Source organism: Zonotrichia albicollis, chromosome 6 (assembly GCF_047830755.1).
Source record: "Zonotrichia albicollis isolate bZonAlb1 chromosome 6, bZonAlb1.hap1, whole genome shotgun sequence".
Classification (NCBI taxonomy): Eukaryota; Metazoa; Chordata; class Aves; order Passeriformes; family Passerellidae; genus Zonotrichia; species Zonotrichia albicollis.
Window position 1 is genome coordinate 1,389,013 of NC_133824.1, and position 21,411 is coordinate 1,410,423.

The following is a 21,411-nucleotide window of genomic DNA, read 5'->3' on the forward strand; positions in this document are numbered from 1 at the left end:
GCTGGAGGAGTAGCCAGCAAAGATCCACACCTCTGGAATATGGTAAAAGTAATCTGCCACAAAAAGTGTAAAGATTAGAAGGTCTGAGCTGAGAACTTCTGACACCTGAGACTGCTGTTTCCTTTGTGCAGAGGTGTTACAGCTTCTTTTAAGGCATGGATGGAAGCTTGGGATTTATCATGATCCTTTTATATCTGGGTATTGTTTTCCTTTGTAAAATATAATAAAAAAAGTGGCCTTGTGCTCTTGTTTGAGACAAGAACCCTGTTGCTACATTAGGACCTTTGTTACTCATTTTAGATTAAATTCTTGTATAGTATTACTGCCTTCCTTTAGGGAATCTGGCTGGGCTTTTTTTTTTTCTTTTTTTAGTGTTTCTGTGTGTTTTTCCCAAATGTACAACTTCATTTCTTTTCTGTATCTTTTAGTTGTGGAGATACTCACAAAAGTCCTGGTGGATGTTTTAATTTTTATGTGTTTACTCCTCACTTAAAAACTGTGTAGTTAATACTCTAAAATAGATCTGGTTGTAATATTTTGAAGCGAATTGCCTTGAAATATCAAATACCTCTGTAATATGCCATGGTATGGCACCACTGAAAGATGTGTTTGGATCTACTAATGGATTTGTAGTAGTTCTTTTTGGTAGCCTGTATTATCTGTAAAAATAGCAATCTCAAACTGATTTTGTCGTGAATTCTTTGTATGAGGGTTTAAAACTCCAGAGGATAAATATTTTCCTTATAGGCCACACCAATCATGTGAACCCACATTTTGGGTCATTATAAGGAAACCCATTGAAAATGGGAGTGAGGCTCCTCCACTCAGCTCAGCTGAACTGTCTTGCTCTAACTTTGTGTAATACTCAGTTAATTATCCTGAATGCAGCCTTCAGTAGGTTTTTCAGAAGTTACAGGCCTGGTGACCTGTGGAAGTATTTCATGTTATGTTGTTTCTTCTGAACAATGAAACAGTAAATGGCATTGCCAATGTTACCCCGCTTCTAAAAAGGTATAATTCTGAACTTTCTCTTCCATGACTCCCCAAGTCTGACAGGAAATATTAGAGCTTGCGTGTTGAGGTTTGTTAAAAGATGTAAATTTCTGTTCAAAATTGTTTGTCAGTCTCTCAGAAAATTAGAAGTAATTAAATAGAAAGTTCTACAGATTTGTGCCATTTCTGTACCCTCTCATCTCAAGATGGTGTGAGAAGCAGACAATTGTAATAACTTGCTGCTACTCCTTTCCAGCTAATTTGATCTTGTTCCTTAATTCTGACAGATTGTTTTTAATTTTCCCATCTGTTCCATAAAAAATCTCAAGTGATTGACTCCTAGGAAAAAATAATGTCTAATAGCTGAGCCATTTTTAATGAGTTGGTATGAGTTATTTAATGAGACGTGCTGAAGAAGGCAAGCCAAAGCAAAGATTGGGCCTGGGGTGGTGGATGTAAAGAAAGGTAAAGGGCAACCATCTGCTTCAGGAAGCTTCCACTCTCCATCAGCAGCTTTAGGCTGCTGCTCACTCCACTTTTAGGTGGTGCCTGTGGACAAAACAACAAAGGTTCGGTGGCAGTAATTCCTTTTCCTCTTTTATTTAGAGCAGTGTCTGCCCTCAGATAGTAATGCTTTGGGGAGAGGATCAGTCATGAAAAGGAAAAAAAAAATCAAAGAATAAAGGAATAATATTTAAGTAACCTTAAAGATATTATGGTCTGTGGTTTAACTTCATTTCTCCAGCACAAACTCTCAGATATTCCAGAAAGAACCTTAGTGCCAGGAAACAGAGTGAATGTTCTCCTCCAGCCTCTCTGAAGGCTAAAACCTTTGCTTTAAAATTGCCTGCAAATGGCATCTCCCAGGGCAGGAAGCCATCAATATGCAGTACAGGTCTTTGAGAATAGCAAGCATGAATATAAATATTAACATCTGGACTTTTCCCTTCTGTTTTGGTTTTTATATATTATTATAATAAACATTAACATTGTTTTTAATAATCATCAGATAGCATTTTCTTTGGCAGCTTGAGACTTCATTATTAAATCAAATAGTGAAAATAAATATACAGCTCTTTTACAAGGAAAGTTGAAAGCTTGACTCAGCCCTGCAAATATGCCATTGTGTGTCTAATCCATTGTAGAATTCATAGAATAATGAATTAATGTCTCGATTGCATACAGTGAGGCAGAACAAATGAGAGAATGCTACCATGGTAATGAGCAAAATATACACTTGTTTTTTCAGGTGGCAGTGGGCTACCAACTAAGAAGAAAAACTTTTGTCTGCATTTTCTTAAACTAGTAAAACCTGGGAGTGTGTTAGGCAAGCAGAGAACATCAGTATTATATCAGAACAACCAGACATGTCCAAATGCTCAGCCCATCAGGTGTCCCCATGGCATGTACTGCAAGCAACCAAAGAACCACTGAGTGTAGCAGGTGAAGCTACTGGATTAAATTTGTACAAAATTGGACTTGGATGGTGTCTGTTTTGAAACCTGAGCTCAGCAAGTAGCTGCAGATAGGAGATGCTCTGTGCTTTTACAGGAGTCACTGTCTCTGAATGAGACTAGATTGTACCTGAGGTTTTGACTATCCTAATTTGAGATTGATATAAGGGGAAAAAAATGTTTTTATTTGTAAGGATTTTTTGCTGTCTAGTACCAGTGTTCCTAGACTGTTACAGGGGGTGGTGGTAGTGTTCCTGTTGGGAAAAAGGAATTGATTGGTGCGTATTTTGCATGCCAGGAGACAAAAGGGACTTAATTTTAAACAAAATTGTCATGGGCTTTGGGAACATGATCTGTCTCTCTAGATGGATTTTGGACATGAACCTTGCTGTGTTGTGGCTTTAGTAATAAATCTTATGTGTATTTATGTAGTTGAAATTAAATTCACAAGATGTAAGTTTAATAGCTCTGCATTAATCCTTCATAAAGCATTGATCTTTTGGTGTTTTTTATCTTCCTCCTCAGTGTGTCAATCCTGATCTTTAATACTTCTCGGCAGTGCTTTGTTGTGGTGAAGCAGTTCCGCCCAGGTAATCCTCCTTTTTACATTTACTTTTGCTCTCTAGTGAAGCAAGCTTTTAAGGGTTTAGCAGTTAAAAGTTGGTGCATCTGTGGTGATAAAATCTTTGTTCTATATTCTGTTTCTTTGTATGATAGCCCATCCTTTTCAGTCAGTCATAATTTCTAACCAGGGAAATTTCCATTACAGATGAAACGAATGATCAGGGTAGTCTTACATTCTGCTCTTGGGCTGGTTATTGTCCTTTTTTGGATGAAATTACAAATAGTTCTACAATGATCATGCAAGAATTTGCTTTAATTTTAATTTCCTTCTTGACCTACTTGTACAGAAGCACAGTATGTTCCTTTTTGTTTTGTTTTGTCTTAAACATTCTTTTTACTTGTACTGTGTTATTGTGCATTGTATAGTTGGGAATTTGAAATGAGGGAGATTCAGGACCGTATGCTTTTTCACCAGTATGTGGACAACTTCATTTTACCAGTTAATATGAATTTAGTTCAAGATATATTTTTTATGAGTTTTAGTATCAGTTCTTTTAACTCAAAGCAATATTTACTTTCAGGAAGTTAAAAACGAAATGCGTATTCGCTGCATTTTAATTAAAAGAAATGACAAGGTATTTCACTGACTGTTGCTAAGAGACCATTTCAAGACTGCTCATGGTAGACTTCATAGAAAACTTTCTAGGGTAGTGTCACACTGCCCTTTCTTCCTGACAGTGATTACAGCCTCTCCAGTGCTGTGCAGCAGTGTTACATCGAGAGTGCATCCTTCTCATCAAGTGCTAATTGACTTGTATAAAGTGTTTGGTTATTTGTTCATCACTAATCCACTGTCTTTCATTTGCCAGCGAACAAATGGCTCCCACAGCTCTTGCTCTCTTTGAGGCAATCTCAGGGAGAAGTGTGTGCATGCATATATATATTTATATACACATGTATATATATGTACTGAGCAGCAACACATTCATTGCATTATCTCTGTGAAAGTGTCCAATCAGCCTCAAAAGAGTGGAGTAAAACCATTCCAGAGGCTGGAGTTGCTCAGACACCTGGCCATAGGCACAGTGGTCAGTCAGGTATCCCACAGCACTTCACTGATCACAACCATGCCCTGCCACTACTCACATCCCTGTATTTATAAATTCATCTCCATTCCATGGTTGTTGTCTGCCCTGGTGCCTGTTCCACAAAGCCAAGACAAAGGCTGAGGCTTTTCTCCTTGCCAGCTCCCACCAGGGTCCCACCAGGAAGGCGATCCCTCGTTGCTGGGAGGGAGCAGCTGCCGCTCGCTCTGCAGGCACGGCCCTGCACGTGTGCTGCTGCCATGTGGGCTCGCCTTTCCCTAGGCTGTGCTGGCAGGAGCAGCTTTTCCACTGATGGCTGTGCTGCTTGTAAAGGCACTCATCCCTCCCGTTCTGTTTGGCAGCAGCAGCCCTTATGCAGCCACAGCAGAATGGCTGCAGACAGGAGGTTTTGAGGAGCAGGGAGCTGAAGGAGTTCATGCTGACTTGAGGGTGGCAGAAGCACACAACCAGTGAGGCAAACAGTGTGCTCTGGGATTAGATCATCTTGAATGATCATGAAATCACACATTTGGGAGGAGCAGAGAGAAGAAAGATAAGCATGTATCTCTGTATATGTACCTCACCCATGACTAATTTGCAAAGCTATTGGTCAATGCTTATTTTGGTAGGCAATTGACCACACATTTTCAAATATAATAAAATGATACGTTGCTGGAGTTGGGACCTATGAACATGTGCTCTGGTTTATTAACTGTAAGTATAATGACTTTTCAATGCATTGTCATGTTTGTTTTTCCACTGACTTACAAGAGACAGTATCAAAGATTTGAATCATAAGCCATGTTCCCTTTCAGGAGGTACGAAACACAAGCACAGTCAGAAGTTTAGAGGGGTGCTAGTGCCTTCCCAGACAGCCAAACCCTGCTGGCTCCTCAGTCTGTACTGTTGTTTTCTTCTGTTTAGGGACAGCAAACAAGTCCCTGTATGTGTCACCTACAAAGGCTGCTTTTAAAAACAGCAGTGATCTTATTTGCTCCATTTGGTTGAACCATCTATCCTTTGTCCCATGTTATACAAAGGAAGGTGAGAACATCAATTCTACTGGAGTTTCCCCTCTGAGTGGAAACTTTGTTACAGATGAGTGGGTCCAGGGTAATTAGTCCAGATGTGGATTCCATCACTTCCTTGGGAAGACTTTTCCAAAGCCTGACAACCCTTTCTGTTGTCATTCTTCCTGGTGAGCAGCCAGAAGCTGCCCTGGCACAGGTTGGTTCCTCGCTGTGCTGCTGCTCATGGCCGTGTCCGTCTGGCCATGGAGGAGACAGCCCAGCCATGGTGCAGCGGCAGAGCCTGGCCAAGGAAGCATTGGATGACAAGGGAAGAGCAGACATGGGACAAGTGGGTGGGTGACTGTGCTGGGGCTTCTGGATTCTGCTGTCCAACCTCTGTGAATTTGCAGTAAGATCACAACTTCTGGTGAGGATGAGGAGGGTCACAGGCTTCCCTCTGAAGAATGTGCCTTAGCCAGTAGGTCGCACACTGCTTTTCCATCCAGTTCTTTATCATCCGGTGCATCGCTTGTGCAGTCAGTTTTGTACCTTCAAGAGAGCTATGGGAGATTCTCTGTTCCCTGATTTGAGAAGGCAGCTTGGCTTTCCAGGCTTTGCTTATCTGTGAGAGTTCAATTGAGTTTGAACCTTTGAAGCCAGGTGATAATAAATTCATAATCAGACTCCTTGGTGAATGCTGTAATATCTGGGCTCTGACAGAAGTGGCTGGTACTGCTTCTTTTCTTCCTTATCTACAGAGAAAAACTGTTCCTGGGCTTGAAGTGTGGCCATATCACAGGACTTTGCTCTGAAGAGGATTGCTGAATTAGGTCCTTCTGGGAATGTAGGTTTTGATCTACCTGGGGCCCAGTTGTGCTGAGGGAGAAGGAGAATGGCAAGTGCCTGATGGAATGACCGGGATACAGAAGACTTTTAATACTTTCACATCACAGCTTCATATGTCTGTACCCCACACTCTTACCTGTATCCTGTTTTATCCTGCCCAAAGCCTTTATTGGGATGCATGTGTTGTTCCTTTTTTGATTATCTGATATGGGTATGTCAGTACTAAAAAAGAAATAAAACTTTCAGAGGATTTGGCTTGTCTCATAGAAATCTTGGATGTAGCTGTCATTTATGATAATTTTCCTAGCTTTTAGAAGTTTTTGGAATAATGACAATAGACACCCTTCAAGGAGCTGTCCCTTAAAGCTGGCAGGGAATATTTTTTTCTGGCTTCATGCTACACTTTAAAAAAAAACCTGAGCTCTAACTCATGTCTCTCAAGTAAGAAATGGAAACTCTGATCCATACCTATTTGAATCTCAAAGACCTGGATGTATCTAAGACTAGCAGCTTTGAAAGTTTTAACTTCTGGAGAAATATTAGATTTTGGATATTGGACTGATCTGTACACCTCCCTTTCAAGTGCAGATCTTGCTATTCTGCACTTCTGAGGTGTCAAAATGAGCACTGCAGAAAGATCCCAGGCACAAATTGCTGGGGTGTGGACTCTGCCTCAGAGACCAAGTGCTTAAAAAGTCACTGTGGGTTTTCACTGTTATGCAACATCATTTCTCCAGAGACCTTTTTTAAGAAATACCAAGCTACCTGGAAAGACAAAAAAATGCCTATTAAACCTGAGTTGTTGTTTATTAATTCTGCAAGATTTAAAAGGGGAAATAAAAGAGACACTAATTTGAAAACCATGTTATGTGTATGTGAAATATGTATGTAAAATATTTTAATGGAATAAAAATAGTTTCAAAGTTTAAAATAGGGTGATTTATAACACTATCTTGGAAAGCTTTCATGAAAAGCAAGGGGATAGACATAAGGAAATTTCAAAGAAAAAACAAGTGGAATGATGCCTGTATATTAAAGTTGCAATGATCTGGAGTTGTCTGTCAGTAGGGATTCTTTCTGTGTTGACATCCAGTCCTGCAGTTCTCACTCAGGCAAAATTTCTTTTGACATCAGTGAGAGGTTTTGCTTAAATAAGGCCTAAAATCTGACATTTGCACTTTCTTTAGGAGTGCATTACAGTGGCAGCTGTTTGTAGATTAGTTCAAGAAGTCCTTTTCAGACTCCACACAGGAATCTCTGCAAGGAACTGTATGTTCAAAAGAGGATTTTTTTTTTTCAAACAAACATACATGCTTTTCATACCCTTTCTAAATAACAGCTGAGTTGACAGGCTGAAAGACTCATCATTGTGCACATGGTACTTTATGTGCAACCCAACTTTCCTGCTAGATAACTGCATCGTTTAAATTAAATCCCAATATCTGCATTGCCCAACAAATGGGAGCTGTGTGGGGCTTCTGGCACTACGATTTCTTGGATGAACTATCTTCCTTTTTCAATTTTTATTTATTTTAAGGTGTGCATGAATTCATTTCAGATGATGTAAGTACAAATAAGAGTTTAAAGAATAATTTTACGGACATGGCGAGCGAACCTTTGTTCTTTAGAATTCCAGTTTTGTGTGTCATTATTTTAACAGATAACACAGCTGAATTCCTTGTTACTCTCAAGTACTCTCGTGGTTGTTAATTTCCAGGCAAAATTTGTCTGCCACCTTGTTTTATGTTTAATATGAAGAGATTAACATACTGCCCTTTTTCTTTTGTCTTTTGGGGTTTTTTTAAGCTGTTTACATGTGTGAAATTGAAAGGCATCAGCCTCAAGTGTTTGAGAATCAGGACAAGGAGAGTTTGCCTTCCCTGGAAAATCCCTTACCTGCTGTGGTTGGAGTGACCTATGAACTCTGTGCTGGCATTGTGGACAAGCCAGGCCTTTCTTTAGAAGAAATTGCTTGTGAGGAAGTTTTGGAAGAGTGTGGCTATCGTGTTTCCACTGCAGACCTCAGGAGGATCACTTCTTACAGGTAAAGAGCAGCAGGTTACAACATTTAGCATTTCATTGTTTCACAGACTGCTGAAGTGGCCTGAGTGTTCCCTCTTGCCTTGTTTAAGCAGTGTTGGAGGAACGTGGACATCTGAAGGTACAGGAAAGGTGTAATTTTTTGCAAGTGAGAGGAGTATTTGCAAAAATGTAAGGAATTAGAAATATATAATCAGTATGATAATTATGGGATTGAATTCCCAGAAGGAATCATACTATTATGACTTATTACAAAGACTGTTACAAGAGGAAGAATTTGCATTGGGCTCTTCAGAGTTTGTTACAGCACTAGAAAACAGCCTATCTTTACTATACTGGGTGTTTTCCATCTCTGATTCTTATTATTCAGATTAACAATAGAAACTGCCCACGATGCTCTCTGATTACCCTTTACCATGATTTTTCAGAAGCATGAGAACCCGTGGCATTAGATCTCTTCATAATATTTGGTCTGTGATTAAAGCTTCCTTGAATTGGACAATAATTATTCTTGTATATGAAGATTTTGCAGATCTGACTGTCAAAATTATTACATTTTATTTTTGCAGGGTTACAAATAGTTATTGAAATAGATTTTAATATGTTTTAAAACATTTGTTAGGAATAAAGGGAAAAATTAATATGTAAGTGGAAAAATACAACCAATGAGTTGTTGGTGAAAAAAAAAACAAAGAGAAACTTTGCACACAGCTTTAATCCTATTATATCTCATTCCCAGCTTTTAGTATTGTTATCCAAAATGTATGTATGTTTGTATTTTACAGAGAAAGCAGCAGGTTTTTTACTTTCTTTATTTTACTTGACAACTCCATTGAACTAGGCACTGTCATTGGTTTTTAATTTGGGAATTGAATACAAATCCACAGCTGTCAATCCTGGCAAATGTTATTTCCTGCTGGATTAACAAGCAGTGCTTCTGTTGAGGGGAGGGGGTGAATCACAGGAGCTGTCTTTTACAACTCATTGAAACCAGATTAAGGGTTTGTTCTACTGAAAGAAAAAGTGTCTTCCAGATTTATGAGCAAAAGCTGTCTATAGAATTTCATAGGTTGGGTGACACTGACAGGCTGCTGCATGCAGATATATACATATGTATGTGTATGTATGTATGTGCATACAAATGCAAAGGAGGGAAAGCAGAATACAATTCCTGTAGAAGGTTGGAGATTTAGTGCAGAACTTTGAGTCAATATTAATGATTTATATCTGCCTAAAACTCTCTGTGTTTTGGTGTTGATAAATGTCTTTGTATGTTACAGGTGGTTGTTCATTCAGTTGCTTTTTTTTTTTTTTTTGTTAATTGCGCTGATTTGTGAAGAGTGTACACAATTGGGGTTTTCTTTGTTGAGACCTTTGCAAAGAGCTCATAATCCTCCATTGTCCACGTGGACACTGCTTTCTGCCCATGGAGATCCATGCTGAAGTCAGAAGGCCTGTATAATTTTTACATGTTTAAATTAATATGAAAGTTTGAAGCCTCAAAGATGATATTTCACAGGGTTTTTTGTATGATTTCCTATGCTCTAGTTTTAGGATTTTATTCCACCTATTCTTGTTGGGAGTGTCCTGTTTTCCTCCAGCCAAGGATTGGCATCTTTCTGATCCTTGAGGATTTGATGCAAAGAAAGGAAGTAATCGGTTCATTTATGGTCTCTTAAGGACATTTTTTCTGTAATCACTGCACTACATATAAGAATTCCTGGGCTTTTTCTAAGTGCAGCAGGTTTTTCCAAGTGGTTTTTGCTGCTGTTTCATGCTGTGACTGTCAATACAAAGCACAGGCATAAAGCATTGCATTAATGCATATGCATGCCATTACAATTGCAATGCATCCCGCACTTGTACTCTTATCTCCCATCCCAGCAATCTGTGTAATAGCTGCTCTGCATTATTTATTGATCCAGTGCCCCAGGTCAGAGTTTTGGGGGTCTCTCTCTAGATGGCTCCTCTTCCAAAGATCAGCCTCAGCTGGACTGGCACCAGTTGTGGCAAATGTGCATCTGTGCTTTCTCTCAAATCTGACCATTCCATGGCCTCTCTTGGAGGGTTCTGGCATTCTGTCTGAAGTGTCCTGTCTGTCTGTACCACAAGCAACTTTCCCTTCATGTCTTCCCTTCATGTCATGTCTAATTTCCCTTTCTTTACTTCAACACTGACACTTACTACTGTGTCCTCAGTGGACATGAAGTACTTCTGCCCCTTCCACCTCCTTGTTAAAGCGTGTTCCCTTTATTTTTTTTTTGCTTGTGCAAAACTATTTTAGTTGATTTAGTCTTTTTCTTCATATTTTCTAGTTATCTGATCATTCCTTCTGCTGTCCTCTGCCTGCTCTCCATTTGGTCTGCACATTTCTTAAAAATTTATTGTCCAAAGTGAAGCACAGTTCTTTAGTGGGGTTTTCCTGGAAAGAGTTGAAGCATTATGTCCCCTAGTCTCACAGATAATTCTCTCTACACTGGAATTTGTTGTTTGTCTTTTGAACCTGATGATCCTTGTGGGTCCCTTCCAACTCAGAATATTCCATGATTCTGCATTGTCATTCACCTCCTGCCCATATTCTGTGTCATCACAGCCTTTGATCTGAAAGCAGGGAGTTGTATTCCTAATGACATCCCTTGCTGGAATCATGGCCATCAGAAGGAAATTGTCTGCCTGGAATAAAATCAGGATTTGAGTTAGACCTGAAAGAAGGGCATGAAAAGCCAAAGACACATCAAATGTAAAGGGAGAAATGGTTTTGCCTAGGGGGGTCAATACATTTCTGTGCCTAATGGATTAAGAAAGATGGAGCATGGACAATCCATAGGGAGAACTTAGGCTATAGGGAAGAATTGAAAATGAAAACATTGAGTGGAAAAAGAGGAAGAAGAGATGAAGGAACAATGCAGAAAAAATCATAGGCTGAGAACTAAATGGATCTGGGGAAAGTACATTCATTGTGGTAGAGGAGAATTCTCTGTAAGGAAGTGAGGAAAGTGTACTTAGACTGTGTTCAACTTTGTTCTATAACTGTACAGGTTATCTCCACTGAATATAGCAGGGATTTTTCTTATTTATTATCAGGGCCTGTAGCAGTTTTGGGGGATTTTTTTTTGTGCTTCTCAGCTAAGCTGGAAAGTGTGAGCCCAGTACTGCCACAGGTAATTCATACACATGCAGGTAACCCACTGGACCCCTGATTAAGCTCTGTCAAAGCTCCAGTGACTTAATACTCATCACATAGAAGTCAGACAGTGAATTAAACAGATCTCAGACTTAATTACCTTGAATGATCCACAGAGGAGCTGTGGAGTCAATGAGGAATCAGGAGAGAAGCCAGGAGTTGGGGAATTTAGGCCATTTCAGTAAGAGTCTTTGGAACAAATTGTTCCAGCAGCAGGAGGACAGTATGGTGTGGGTGAGGGAGGGAGGCTGGGCTGGGGGCAGATAACAAGAAACACAAACATATTTAGAGGAACTGACTGGAGGAGGACAGAGGAATCACACTTTGGAAATCAGAAATATCTACTCCTATTATAGAAAATTGCCAGACAGGAGGTGAATTGAAATGCAGATGGTTCATTTTGCTTTGTAGACAGAGGAGGGATCATTCTGAAAAGAATCTGAATTGTTTGCAGCCTGGGTGGTGAGTTTAGTATCATCACTCCACAAATTTCTACTTTTGTGCTTGGCATTCACCAACTTCATTTTGGTATTGCAAAAAGGTTGGTTTAAATTATGGCAGCAGCTAATTCACTTTTGGAGACTTCAGGAAATTCTGGTGGCTGCTGATGTCTTGAGTTCTTGTCGTTGTATGTATGGCATCAGTCAAAAATAACATAGGTAGTTGATGTGAGGGGTGTAAAGGAGTTACCTGATTCAATAACAAAATAACAAAATGAAGCTACTCTGATTGTAGTGTAATTATACACTGAGGGTTCATGAAGGTTGCAGTGAAATTCAACATTTTTAGAAGCTCTAAAAGAAATCTGTGAGCTTCCCTTAATGTTTGGAGGTTTTTTTCACAAATACAAATTTTTTAAAGTGAACATCTTACTTTGGACTTACTCATGTACCAGATATTACAAATTTTTTTTCTGTCATGGTATCCCAGCAGTTTTCTGATTGAATCCCACATGCTAAAATTCAGCTGGGAGTTAGTTTCTTAGGTTGTACTTCCAGCTATCTGCCTTGAGACATGTTTTCTTACAAGACAGGGGCAGTGAAATAAGTTGTTGTTGTTGTCATTGATGTTATTGTTGCTATTGCAAAGTATTTTCTTCCAGTTCTTGAAAATGATGGTTGTCCTGAAGAATATTTATAAAATTAATTTGATTTCAGTAACACCTCAGAACATCAGGGTAGAGTTGAACCAGAGCTGCTGGTTCAACTTCCTTTTCCCTTCATTACATCTTTATTTTCTCCCAGAGGCTGTAAAAAACTCTTGGTTCTGACCTGGATACAGTAGGAGCTGTAGGTTCTCAGCCCCACTGCAAAGAAATCAGATGGATTAGTTTAAAGGACTGACTCTGTTAAAGTAGGTACTTACTTTAACCTTCCTACATTAGATTTCTTTCCCAAAGTGTACAAGAAGAGCATTCAGAGAATTAATATTAGGTGTTCCAATTACTGTGCCATGGCTTTTAGCCTCTGTGCAATGTGGTAAAAATGGTTTGTATTCACAGGTTTTTATGTAGAAAGAATAATAGCCTTGAAAATCTTAGAGTGCATTATAGTTAGAAAGATCACCTGCTAGTACACCTGTTGGGTGATGGCATAATGCAATATAATTTTATGTTAATTACCTCTGTGCTTTTTTCCTGCACCTGCCGCTCATAATGTCAGAACTGTACAAAGGTCCTGAGAAGTGACAATAGGAGCTGCATGTCACTGATCATCAGTTTACGTGTTGCATGCTGAAGTAGATCTTGATTTAAGCATAAATAACAGAGATTTGTGTCACATTTATTTGTAAACATGAATTGTGTATTCACTCTCTACCCAAATTTTGCATCCAGATGGCTTATGTCTTAGAAAACGATATATTGCTTTCAGGAATTTGGACATTCACTATGTAAGATTAAAACCAAAAAAAGGATATATTTCTGTGTTGATAAGAATGTTGATTGTGTATAGATTTTATATTTGTTTAATATTAACACATTACAAGAAATTTAGCTTTTCATTGCTGTCTGTCAGAAATCTGAACTAAAGTCATAAGTCTTCACAAGGATAAATTAATTTATTTGTAGCATCTTGTAGCAGAGGAGAAGATTATAAAATACTGTTTATATTCTCATACATGTTTGTTTCTTCAAATTCAAAATACAGTATTTACAAACATTATACTTATGAATGAGACAAGTGGCTGGCATAGGCGAGCACCCAGACATGAGAAAAAGGCAAAGCAAATCTGAAGCAAAGCTTTGAATTTTGGCCCTGATTAGCAATGTGTTTGTATGTGGACTTGCACACATGAGCACACTCATTGTGAAGAAAAACTCACTGACTGTTGGCAAACTCAGTCTCATTTGTGGCTTCAGACACTACTAAACCTTTTTTTTTAAGCCATAAGATACTATTTCCCACTTCTGATAAAAAATATATGTACTGTGTCTTTATGCTCATGAACTTAGGACAAGTGAAAAGTCCCATTTTGTGAGCTCGGTTTTGAGCACTGTGTATTTCTTCGTGCATTTGATAAAAGGGAGCAGGTAAACAAAGGCTTTGTGGTAGCTGATATTGCTGTGTTTCAAAAACAGATTGGAGTGACAATCTGCCTCCTGTGTTTCCCCAGGTCTGAGGAGGAAGTGGATGGAAATACTGTAATTACAGCCTCCCATCCTGGGCAGGAGGGGAGAAGTGCTTTGCAGTCATTCTGCAGAAGCTCCTCCTCTGGTGTGGCATTGCCTAAAAGTGTGTTCCCCAGGGCTTTAAAAGCCATAGCATGATTTAATCTCACTCTTTGAGTGTTTTATTCAAAATGAAATACGGGAAGGCAGCACACAATCTTGTTTTGATGTGTTAAACTTATGTATAAGTTACTATTGTGATAAAAACCATACGACTTTGGTATCCTTGCTTTGACATGCTTACATTCCTAGACTCGCTGTTGTCAAAGGTAATGGAGGCTTCTAGCTATCTGAAGCAATGCAGAAAGTTCAGTGTTAATAGAGTTTTGGGGTTTAAAATCTCTCTGTTGAAATTACAGGACTTGTGAGCTTAAGCCCTAATGACTTGACAAGGATATTTGTGGTCTGTTAATTGGAATGACCATCAGCTCCTCAGAGGAAACCAATCCTCAGGATGAAGAGGCAAGGAAAAACGAGTTTTGTTTTGTGTAGATCATTTGCCTTTGTCCCACAGTGGCACAGAAGCCAAGCCCTGTGCAGACACATCAGAATACAGCTGGAGCATCCAGCTGAGGTCCAGCCAGGCTTAGTAGGTCTGGGTCGGTGTGAGCCATGACCTGCTGGGTTTGGTGCTGAACCTGGACTGACACTGAAGCCTGAAGTCTCACCATGGGCTGGTGCTGGGCTCAGACCTGAGTTCACACCTGCCCACCCTCCCCCAGCCAAGGCTCTCCTGTCCCAGGAAAGCACCTTTATCAGCAAGGTGGCTTTCCCAGGCTGAAACTCATCACTTGCAGTCCGGGTGTGCTGACCCCTGTGATTTCCACAGATGCAAAGCTAATGAATATAGCTGTAATCTGTTAATAGGTGACTCATTTCAGACCATGGCAAAAGTGTTTTATTTGTAGCGGGGAATGCTGGGGTAAGGAAAAGTGTATGTCACAGATGTGGGATAGAAGAAGATGGTAGCAGAAAGAGGAGTATAAATAGGATTAAAGGCACATCAAAATTCCTTAAACAGAATACTCCGAAAGTGCTGGTAATTGTGCAAAAGCAGAGAAAATTCCCAGTGACAGATAAACCTGAAAGCACACTGCAAACATAATATTCCTGTGGCCTATTCACCAGTCAGCCCCACTTTCTCCCTCTGCTCTCTTCCAGTGCCCAACATCACTGAAATGTACAATGTTGTGCAAGGTTATATGGAAAATCACTTTATTACTTCTACCTGATGCTTCAAAGCAACAAACCTAACTTTTGATATCTATAAAAGCCAAAGGTACTAAGACAGACAAAATGTGAATAGAATTGATTTTTGTGCAATTTTCTAAGGACAAGCAGGATACATTAGCAGTCTGGAAATGTCGTGAAAGACATCAGTAAGCAATACTGGAGAATATTTAATTTAGTAAAGGGCAGTCCATGTGGATCTATGCAAAAATGATCAACTGGCAATGTAAACAAGAGCATTTAGAGAATGAAAGAGCAAGTGAGAAAAGGTATTTGCCTCTTTTAAGAAAAAAAGTGTATTTCTAGATCTTTCAAGTTCTTTCTCAAACCATTGAAATGGTCTTTTAGAATCAGAGACTAATGGAATTTTCTGAGTTGGAAGGGACCCACGAGGATCATTGGGTGCAGCTCCTGGCCCTGCACAGGACACTCCAAGGGTCACACCCTGTGCCTGAGAGCCTTGTCCAAAGCTTCTTGAGCTCTGTCATCCTTGGTGCTGTGACCACTGCCCTGGGGGAGCTGTTCCACTGCCCAACCACCCTCTGGGTGAAGAACCTTTCTCTAATATCCAACCTACACCTCTCCTGACTCAGCTTTGTGCTGATTCCTTGGGTCCTGTTGCTGCCACAGGAGTGAGGAGATGGCTGTCTGTCCTTCTGCTGCACCTCGTGAGGATGTTGAGAGAGAATCCAGCACATGTCCTTATTAAACTCCATATGGGTGGTGATTGCTCCTCTCTTAATTCATTGAGGTCTCTCTGCCCTTGGAGGACTCAACAGCTCCTCACAGTTCAGTATCATCACATTGAGAGGAACTGTCAACTCCCTTGAGGGAGACTAGACCACAAGTTAAAGCAGTGAATATGTTTATAAATAACATCCTGCAACAATCTGCAAAGTCACCATCTCAATAGTGAAGGAGTTCTAGGTAGGCTTAGAAATGTTAGATCTGCTGGTTTGGTGAGGAAGGAGTAAAATAGAATGTAATGAGTATTAATACCAGCATTCTTTCATTTTATTTACAGCTCACTTGGAAGTTTTTATTACTTTTTAGCTAATATCTTGTGGCAAAGTTGCACCAGAGAAGAGTAAGGTAATCAAGTAAGAGGGAATGATCATGTATTGAATTTGTATTGTTAGAAATTCTTGTTCGTTTCTGTGGTTAATTACATGCCAATAGCTGCGAAATACCATAACTTTGGGCATCATAACAAAGGAAAGACCTTGATGTCCAGGACTTTCATCTTTTCAAGTATATTAAGTGTAGTAGCTACTCTTGAAATATTTATTTCATAACAAGGGAGTATCATGAGAATAAGTACAAAGAAATTACACCATATGGAAGTCAGTCCTGCTATTTGAGCTGTGGTGGCAAGGGCTGAGTCTCACAGTGTAGCACCTTGGAAATTGGTTTTTCTTTACATTAGAGAAAAGATGTGTGGAAAGTGAACTGATTTCACAGCTGTAGCTGTTTCATAAGGAAATGGTCACAGGTGCTATAGAAGGAGATTATGCTGTAAATAATCAAGCCAGGATGTTCTTATAGAAGTACTTCTTATATAAATTTGGATGTGTATTTGCTGGATGTGTATATAACCTTTATATAATATCAAGTGTACATGGAAATACTCAAGTTAGGATAATTTTCATTCTCCAGGTGGGGCACCCCAGAGGAAGGTGTCAGACTTGACACTCATTATAAAAAAAAATAAAAATAACAGGACATCAAATATATTATACATAGTCCTCTGTTTTTCATGGAAAATTTGCAAACTGCATTCTTTGTATTGCAAACTTTACAGTTGGTTAAAACATGGATCAAAACCCCCAGTTCTAGCACTGGAATAAAGTGATGAGCACAGAATGAAAGAGGTCCAATATCAACCTTTAGAGTTCCTGAAAATGCAAAAGATGGTCAAGTTTCTTTACATAGATGTACAGGAGGAATCCTGGAGGGGTGACACATCTTGTCCAAAGTCACAGAATGCATCAGAAGTAATTTTGGGAAAAGAATTCACCGATTCACTCCCTATTCAATATTTCTTAAAAGTGTATATTGATGTAAGAAACCAATAGTCACTATTAGAAACCAACTTCTCTAGTCACTGTTAATTCCTCAAACAAAGTAATTGCCAGTGTTCTTAGAAAACTGAGAGACAAATGATTAATTCCTGCTATGGGGTGTGATGTGTGCTGGATTAACTGAAAGATTTAGTTGACTAATGGTTGGGTAAATCTGGATATACACTCTTAAGATCATAACACTGCTACAAATCTGAGAATCCTCTGGATGTGTAATAATATGGAAGCTAATTTTTCATCTTGCCCTAATGCCTCATTCATAGTTTCAGTGAACTTTGGATCCAGATTTAATGTGAAAAGTCGCTTGTAATCATGTGAAATGAAGAAATTGCAATTACAATGTGAATATTTTCTTGGAAGGACTAAATGAGTGGATTATCTACTTATCCCTTATTTAATAATACCTAAATTAAATAGTCCTAAGGAAATAGAGGATTAACAAATAAGAAGTATAATACACAGCAAGCAGTCTAGCTGAAGAAAGACTACATAATCTAAAATATCCTCAACTAAATCCACTGAAGCAAATTTAGCAGGGAGACTGAATTACTTTGGACATGTGCGTGCTTACAGTGGTCCATTTGGGTCAGGGCTAAAGTTCAGGAAGGATAGAGAGGGAGTCTCAGACTGCCTTTCCCTTCTTTACCTATCCAGTCCATGAGTGGAGGACTCCAGCTGTGAATGGACATAATCCTCTTAAGAGTAAAAAATCTAAATATTTGTGTAAAAACAAGCAAACAAATGTAGCACGACAGCACACAGATAGACTGGGGAGCTTCCTCCTTTTGTTTGTGCATCTCTGTGAGTCATCCTGCAGTTTGCTCTCCCTAAGGTCAGCTGGAAGAACTTCTGTTGACTTCAGTGTGTCTAGGACAACAGTTCACCAATGCAAATTTTTTTTTCTTTTTTTATTTTATCCCAAAATCACATATTTCCAAGGAATACATTTGAAGATGGATCTATTTTATATGGAACTATATTCAAAACTGTTGATATTTCTGCTTGAAAGTTGCAATCAATTTCTGTCTCAATAATTCTGTCTCACACATGAAGGGCCCAGGTTTCCATTCCCAGCTCCTTGATGCCTTCTCTCTGTCTAAACCAGTTTCCTCTCTGCTTTTTTGCAGGTCTGGAGTTGGTGTGACAGGTTCTAGGCAGACTTTGTTTTATGCAGAAGTAAATGACCAGATGAGAACCAGTGGAGGAGGTGGCCAGCCTGAAGAAGGAGAGCTGATAGAAGTTGTGGAAATTCCTTTAGGAGAATCCATGAAGTTTGCTTATGATGAGACTTTCCCGAAGACAATGGGTGTCATCTTCAGCTTTATGTGGTTCCACAACAACATAGCACCCAAACTACCCAAAAAGTAAAGCACCATGATTTTAAGCGAAGCTTTTCTGCTGGTGCTGTGCATGCAGAAAGCTGCAAATCTGCCTGCCTCAATCAACTCAACTTCTCACAGGACAAAGTTTTCTTTAAATAAACTTAGAAGTATAATCTGAATTAAAATCTTCACACAATTTCCATTATTAGCAAAACACTAACTGGAATCTCTGGGGCCAGGATTTGCCTTGGAGAGGCAAATGTTGATTTTTGTGCAGTTAAAAAATCAAATGGTGATTTTTGTGCAAAGGTGAAGTGAATGTGTCCAGATCTCCTTTCTCACAGCACTGTTTTGAGAAGCTGCCCAAGCCCTCAGCACAGCTGCCCCAGGAGCCTCTCACCGTGTCTGTACATACTGGCAATGTATATTCATTGTCAGTTTTGATATTTTTTTGAAGAAAGCAGCAAATCTTAATAGTCACAGATACCTTAACAACATTCCTGAGTTCAGCACAGCTTTCAGGGAGCAGCTTTCTCTGTGTGCGTGTCTCCTGTGCAGAGGAGGCATTTGCATTTCTGAACATGCAAACCTTTATTTCATAAGCAAACAGTAAATCTGTAAATCCTGCTAACGTGTCACTCTGACGGCGCAGCAGCTGTAAGGGGATGTGCTCCTGTTTGTTCCCATCACAATGCTGGGCAGCAGTGATGGGGATGGAGGGGTGAAGGATGGGGGCTTCTGCTGGAACACATGCTGCTGTGTTTGCTTTATGGGCAACAGTTGATAAATCAGATCAAACTTTGTCCCCTAGAGCAGGACCAGAGAGGCCGAATTCTTTTAATTTGGCGATGAGGTGATTAACACAAGGGATTGCTCTGAGGTTGCTGTGGTCTCAATTTCCTTACCACCAAATGGGAGGAATGGGACTTATCCCTCAGATAACACTTCTTGGAATCTAATGATTGGAAGTGCTTTATTGTGATTTTATCATCATTTGTGCAGTTTACATGAAAGCCTGTGCAACCTGCACAGACATCCTGAGGAATGGCTTTTTAAATCAACGTTTTGATTTAATAATTTGATTTAATGAAGTGGTCTAATTAGAACATATAGTACTTGTTCTATCAGTGCAGTTTGGATGTGGAGTGTTTGTCATGTGAAATTGTTAAAAGCATGAATGAAACAGAATGAAGTCTGGCAATTTAATTATGCACTGGGTTATGTTATTCACTGACTTAATCAACATGCCCACATTATAAATGCCTGCAGGAGTACTGAGGTGCTAAGTGTGTTTAGAAGAGACTGCAAATATGCAAACTTGAACTTAACAGCTGAAATAAATGCAGCAGAGGTGTCTGATGGTGTCCAGTGGCTGATTTTAAATCACTTCTTATCTCAATAGATGTATAAATAAAATTTTTTTTTTAAAAAGAACTTTTAGAATTGCTCCTTGCTGGTTCTCCTCCTGATAGGGAGAAAAGATCCTTGGAAAGCCACTGAAGAAGGAGCAGCCTCTGCCTGTGGAGTCAGGCTGTTTGTGGACATTCAGACACAGCTGTGTTGAGCTGGGCCTGGTCCATGGTGAGTCAAGGGCTGAGTTATTGTGAGAAGCAAATAAATTCTGTCTGTCTGATGTATTTACATTGGAAGGTGTTTCAAGGTGGGGTCTCCACTGCTCTGTCTAGTACAGTGCGTCCTGATTGCTGCTGAGGCCTTTATGAACTACTACATAGTCCATAGAATAAATAATGCCTTTTATTCCAGGCTGTAGTAACCAAAGTTTCTGTTTGATTCCACCAAAATTACTGGTCACACAGCAGCTTGTGTGTTTACATGTCAAAAATCTTTTTTCTGTATAATGCAGAAATTGGGAAAAATAAAATATTTTGCCCCTCGAAGGCGCTGTGACTGTTCCTCAATGTACCAAACCTCCCTGGGGCAGTACCAGGCTTGCCAAAACCTGGCCCCAGGTCCTGCTCCTTCCCAGGGGTGGGGTGAGAGCTGGCGCTCACCCTGTGGGAAGAGGGGACATGTGGCAGTGTGGAGGAAGCCACAGGGGTGGCAGGGTGGCATCAGTGCTCTGCTTGCTCTGAGGTGACCCCACCAACACAACCTAGAGGCTCCAGAGTGTTTTAGGCCGTTGAAACTCGTGGATAATGGTGATGGAGGGCAGTGGGATGAGCTGGGCATTCCCTCAGCATCCTCCATGATGCAGGCAGCCAGACAATAGGATTGTCCCCAGCTCCCAGTCTGCTCCTCCAGGGCTCTGCTGGGCACACACCCACAAACTCCTGGGGGGCTGCAGTGCTGTGAAGCCTTCACACGCCAAGGGATGCTGGACTCCATCCCTGTGCTCTGCCTCACCATCCCCTCACTGCGCAGTTCTCAAACACACAAAACAGTCACAGGATTACTTCCCTTTTCTTCCACAGTTTGGGAATTTTCCACAGAAACAGCAGTGGTGAAAGCTGTGCATAAAGCAATGGGGATCTGGAGTTTGAATCTGCAATATTAAATATAAATGAGTCTTCCACCTCTTACTTTTTCCATGTCAGTTTTGGTGGGAGATTTTATAAGCAATTATAAAGGTTTCAAAATGTGGGACAAAGGGCTTGGGCTTGTTAGGTTTTTTTTTTTTTTTAATACAGTAGATGATTCATGTTTATAAAAATAAAACCAGAACAATTCAGATGTCATTTCACTCATCTGGGCTCATTTCAAAGATTCTAATTAGAGAAAATCCAATATACATTGGCCAAGCCAGGCAGGGAGAAAGTTCTTCTAATGGAATCTCACAATGACATCTGCGTTTTAGATGCATCCTTTGGATGTGCCACCACACATACATCCGTGGAGGGTGGACAGCTAGCATAAAGCAGGGTCCCCATTTGCTGCTAATGAATTCTGGCTCCAGCCTGCAGAACTCTGAGCTGA

At 39.9% G+C, this 21,411-nt stretch overlaps 1 protein-coding gene across 2 annotated transcripts in view; it reads left to right on the forward strand.

Moving 5' to 3' along the window:
- NUDT14 (nudix hydrolase 14) overlaps positions 1-20,375 on the forward strand; it is a 60,122-nt gene extending 39,747 nt beyond the window's left edge. The window contains exons 2-5 of one of the 2 annotated variants that reach the window (XM_026796312.2): positions 2,243-2,436; positions 2,973-3,037; positions 7,759-7,996; positions 18,283-20,375. In XM_026796312.2, coding sequence (XP_026652113.1) covers positions 2,369-2,436; positions 2,973-3,037; positions 7,759-7,996; positions 18,283-18,523 — 612 coding nt within the window. In that variant the 5' untranslated portion in view covers positions 2,243-2,368 and the 3' untranslated portion in view covers positions 18,524-20,375. The remainder of the gene's footprint in view (positions 1-2,242; positions 2,437-2,972; positions 3,038-7,758; positions 7,997-18,282) is intronic. The other variant, XM_005491816.4, reaches the window with a different exon arrangement.
- Positions 20,376-21,411: the final 1,036 nt, after the last annotated feature.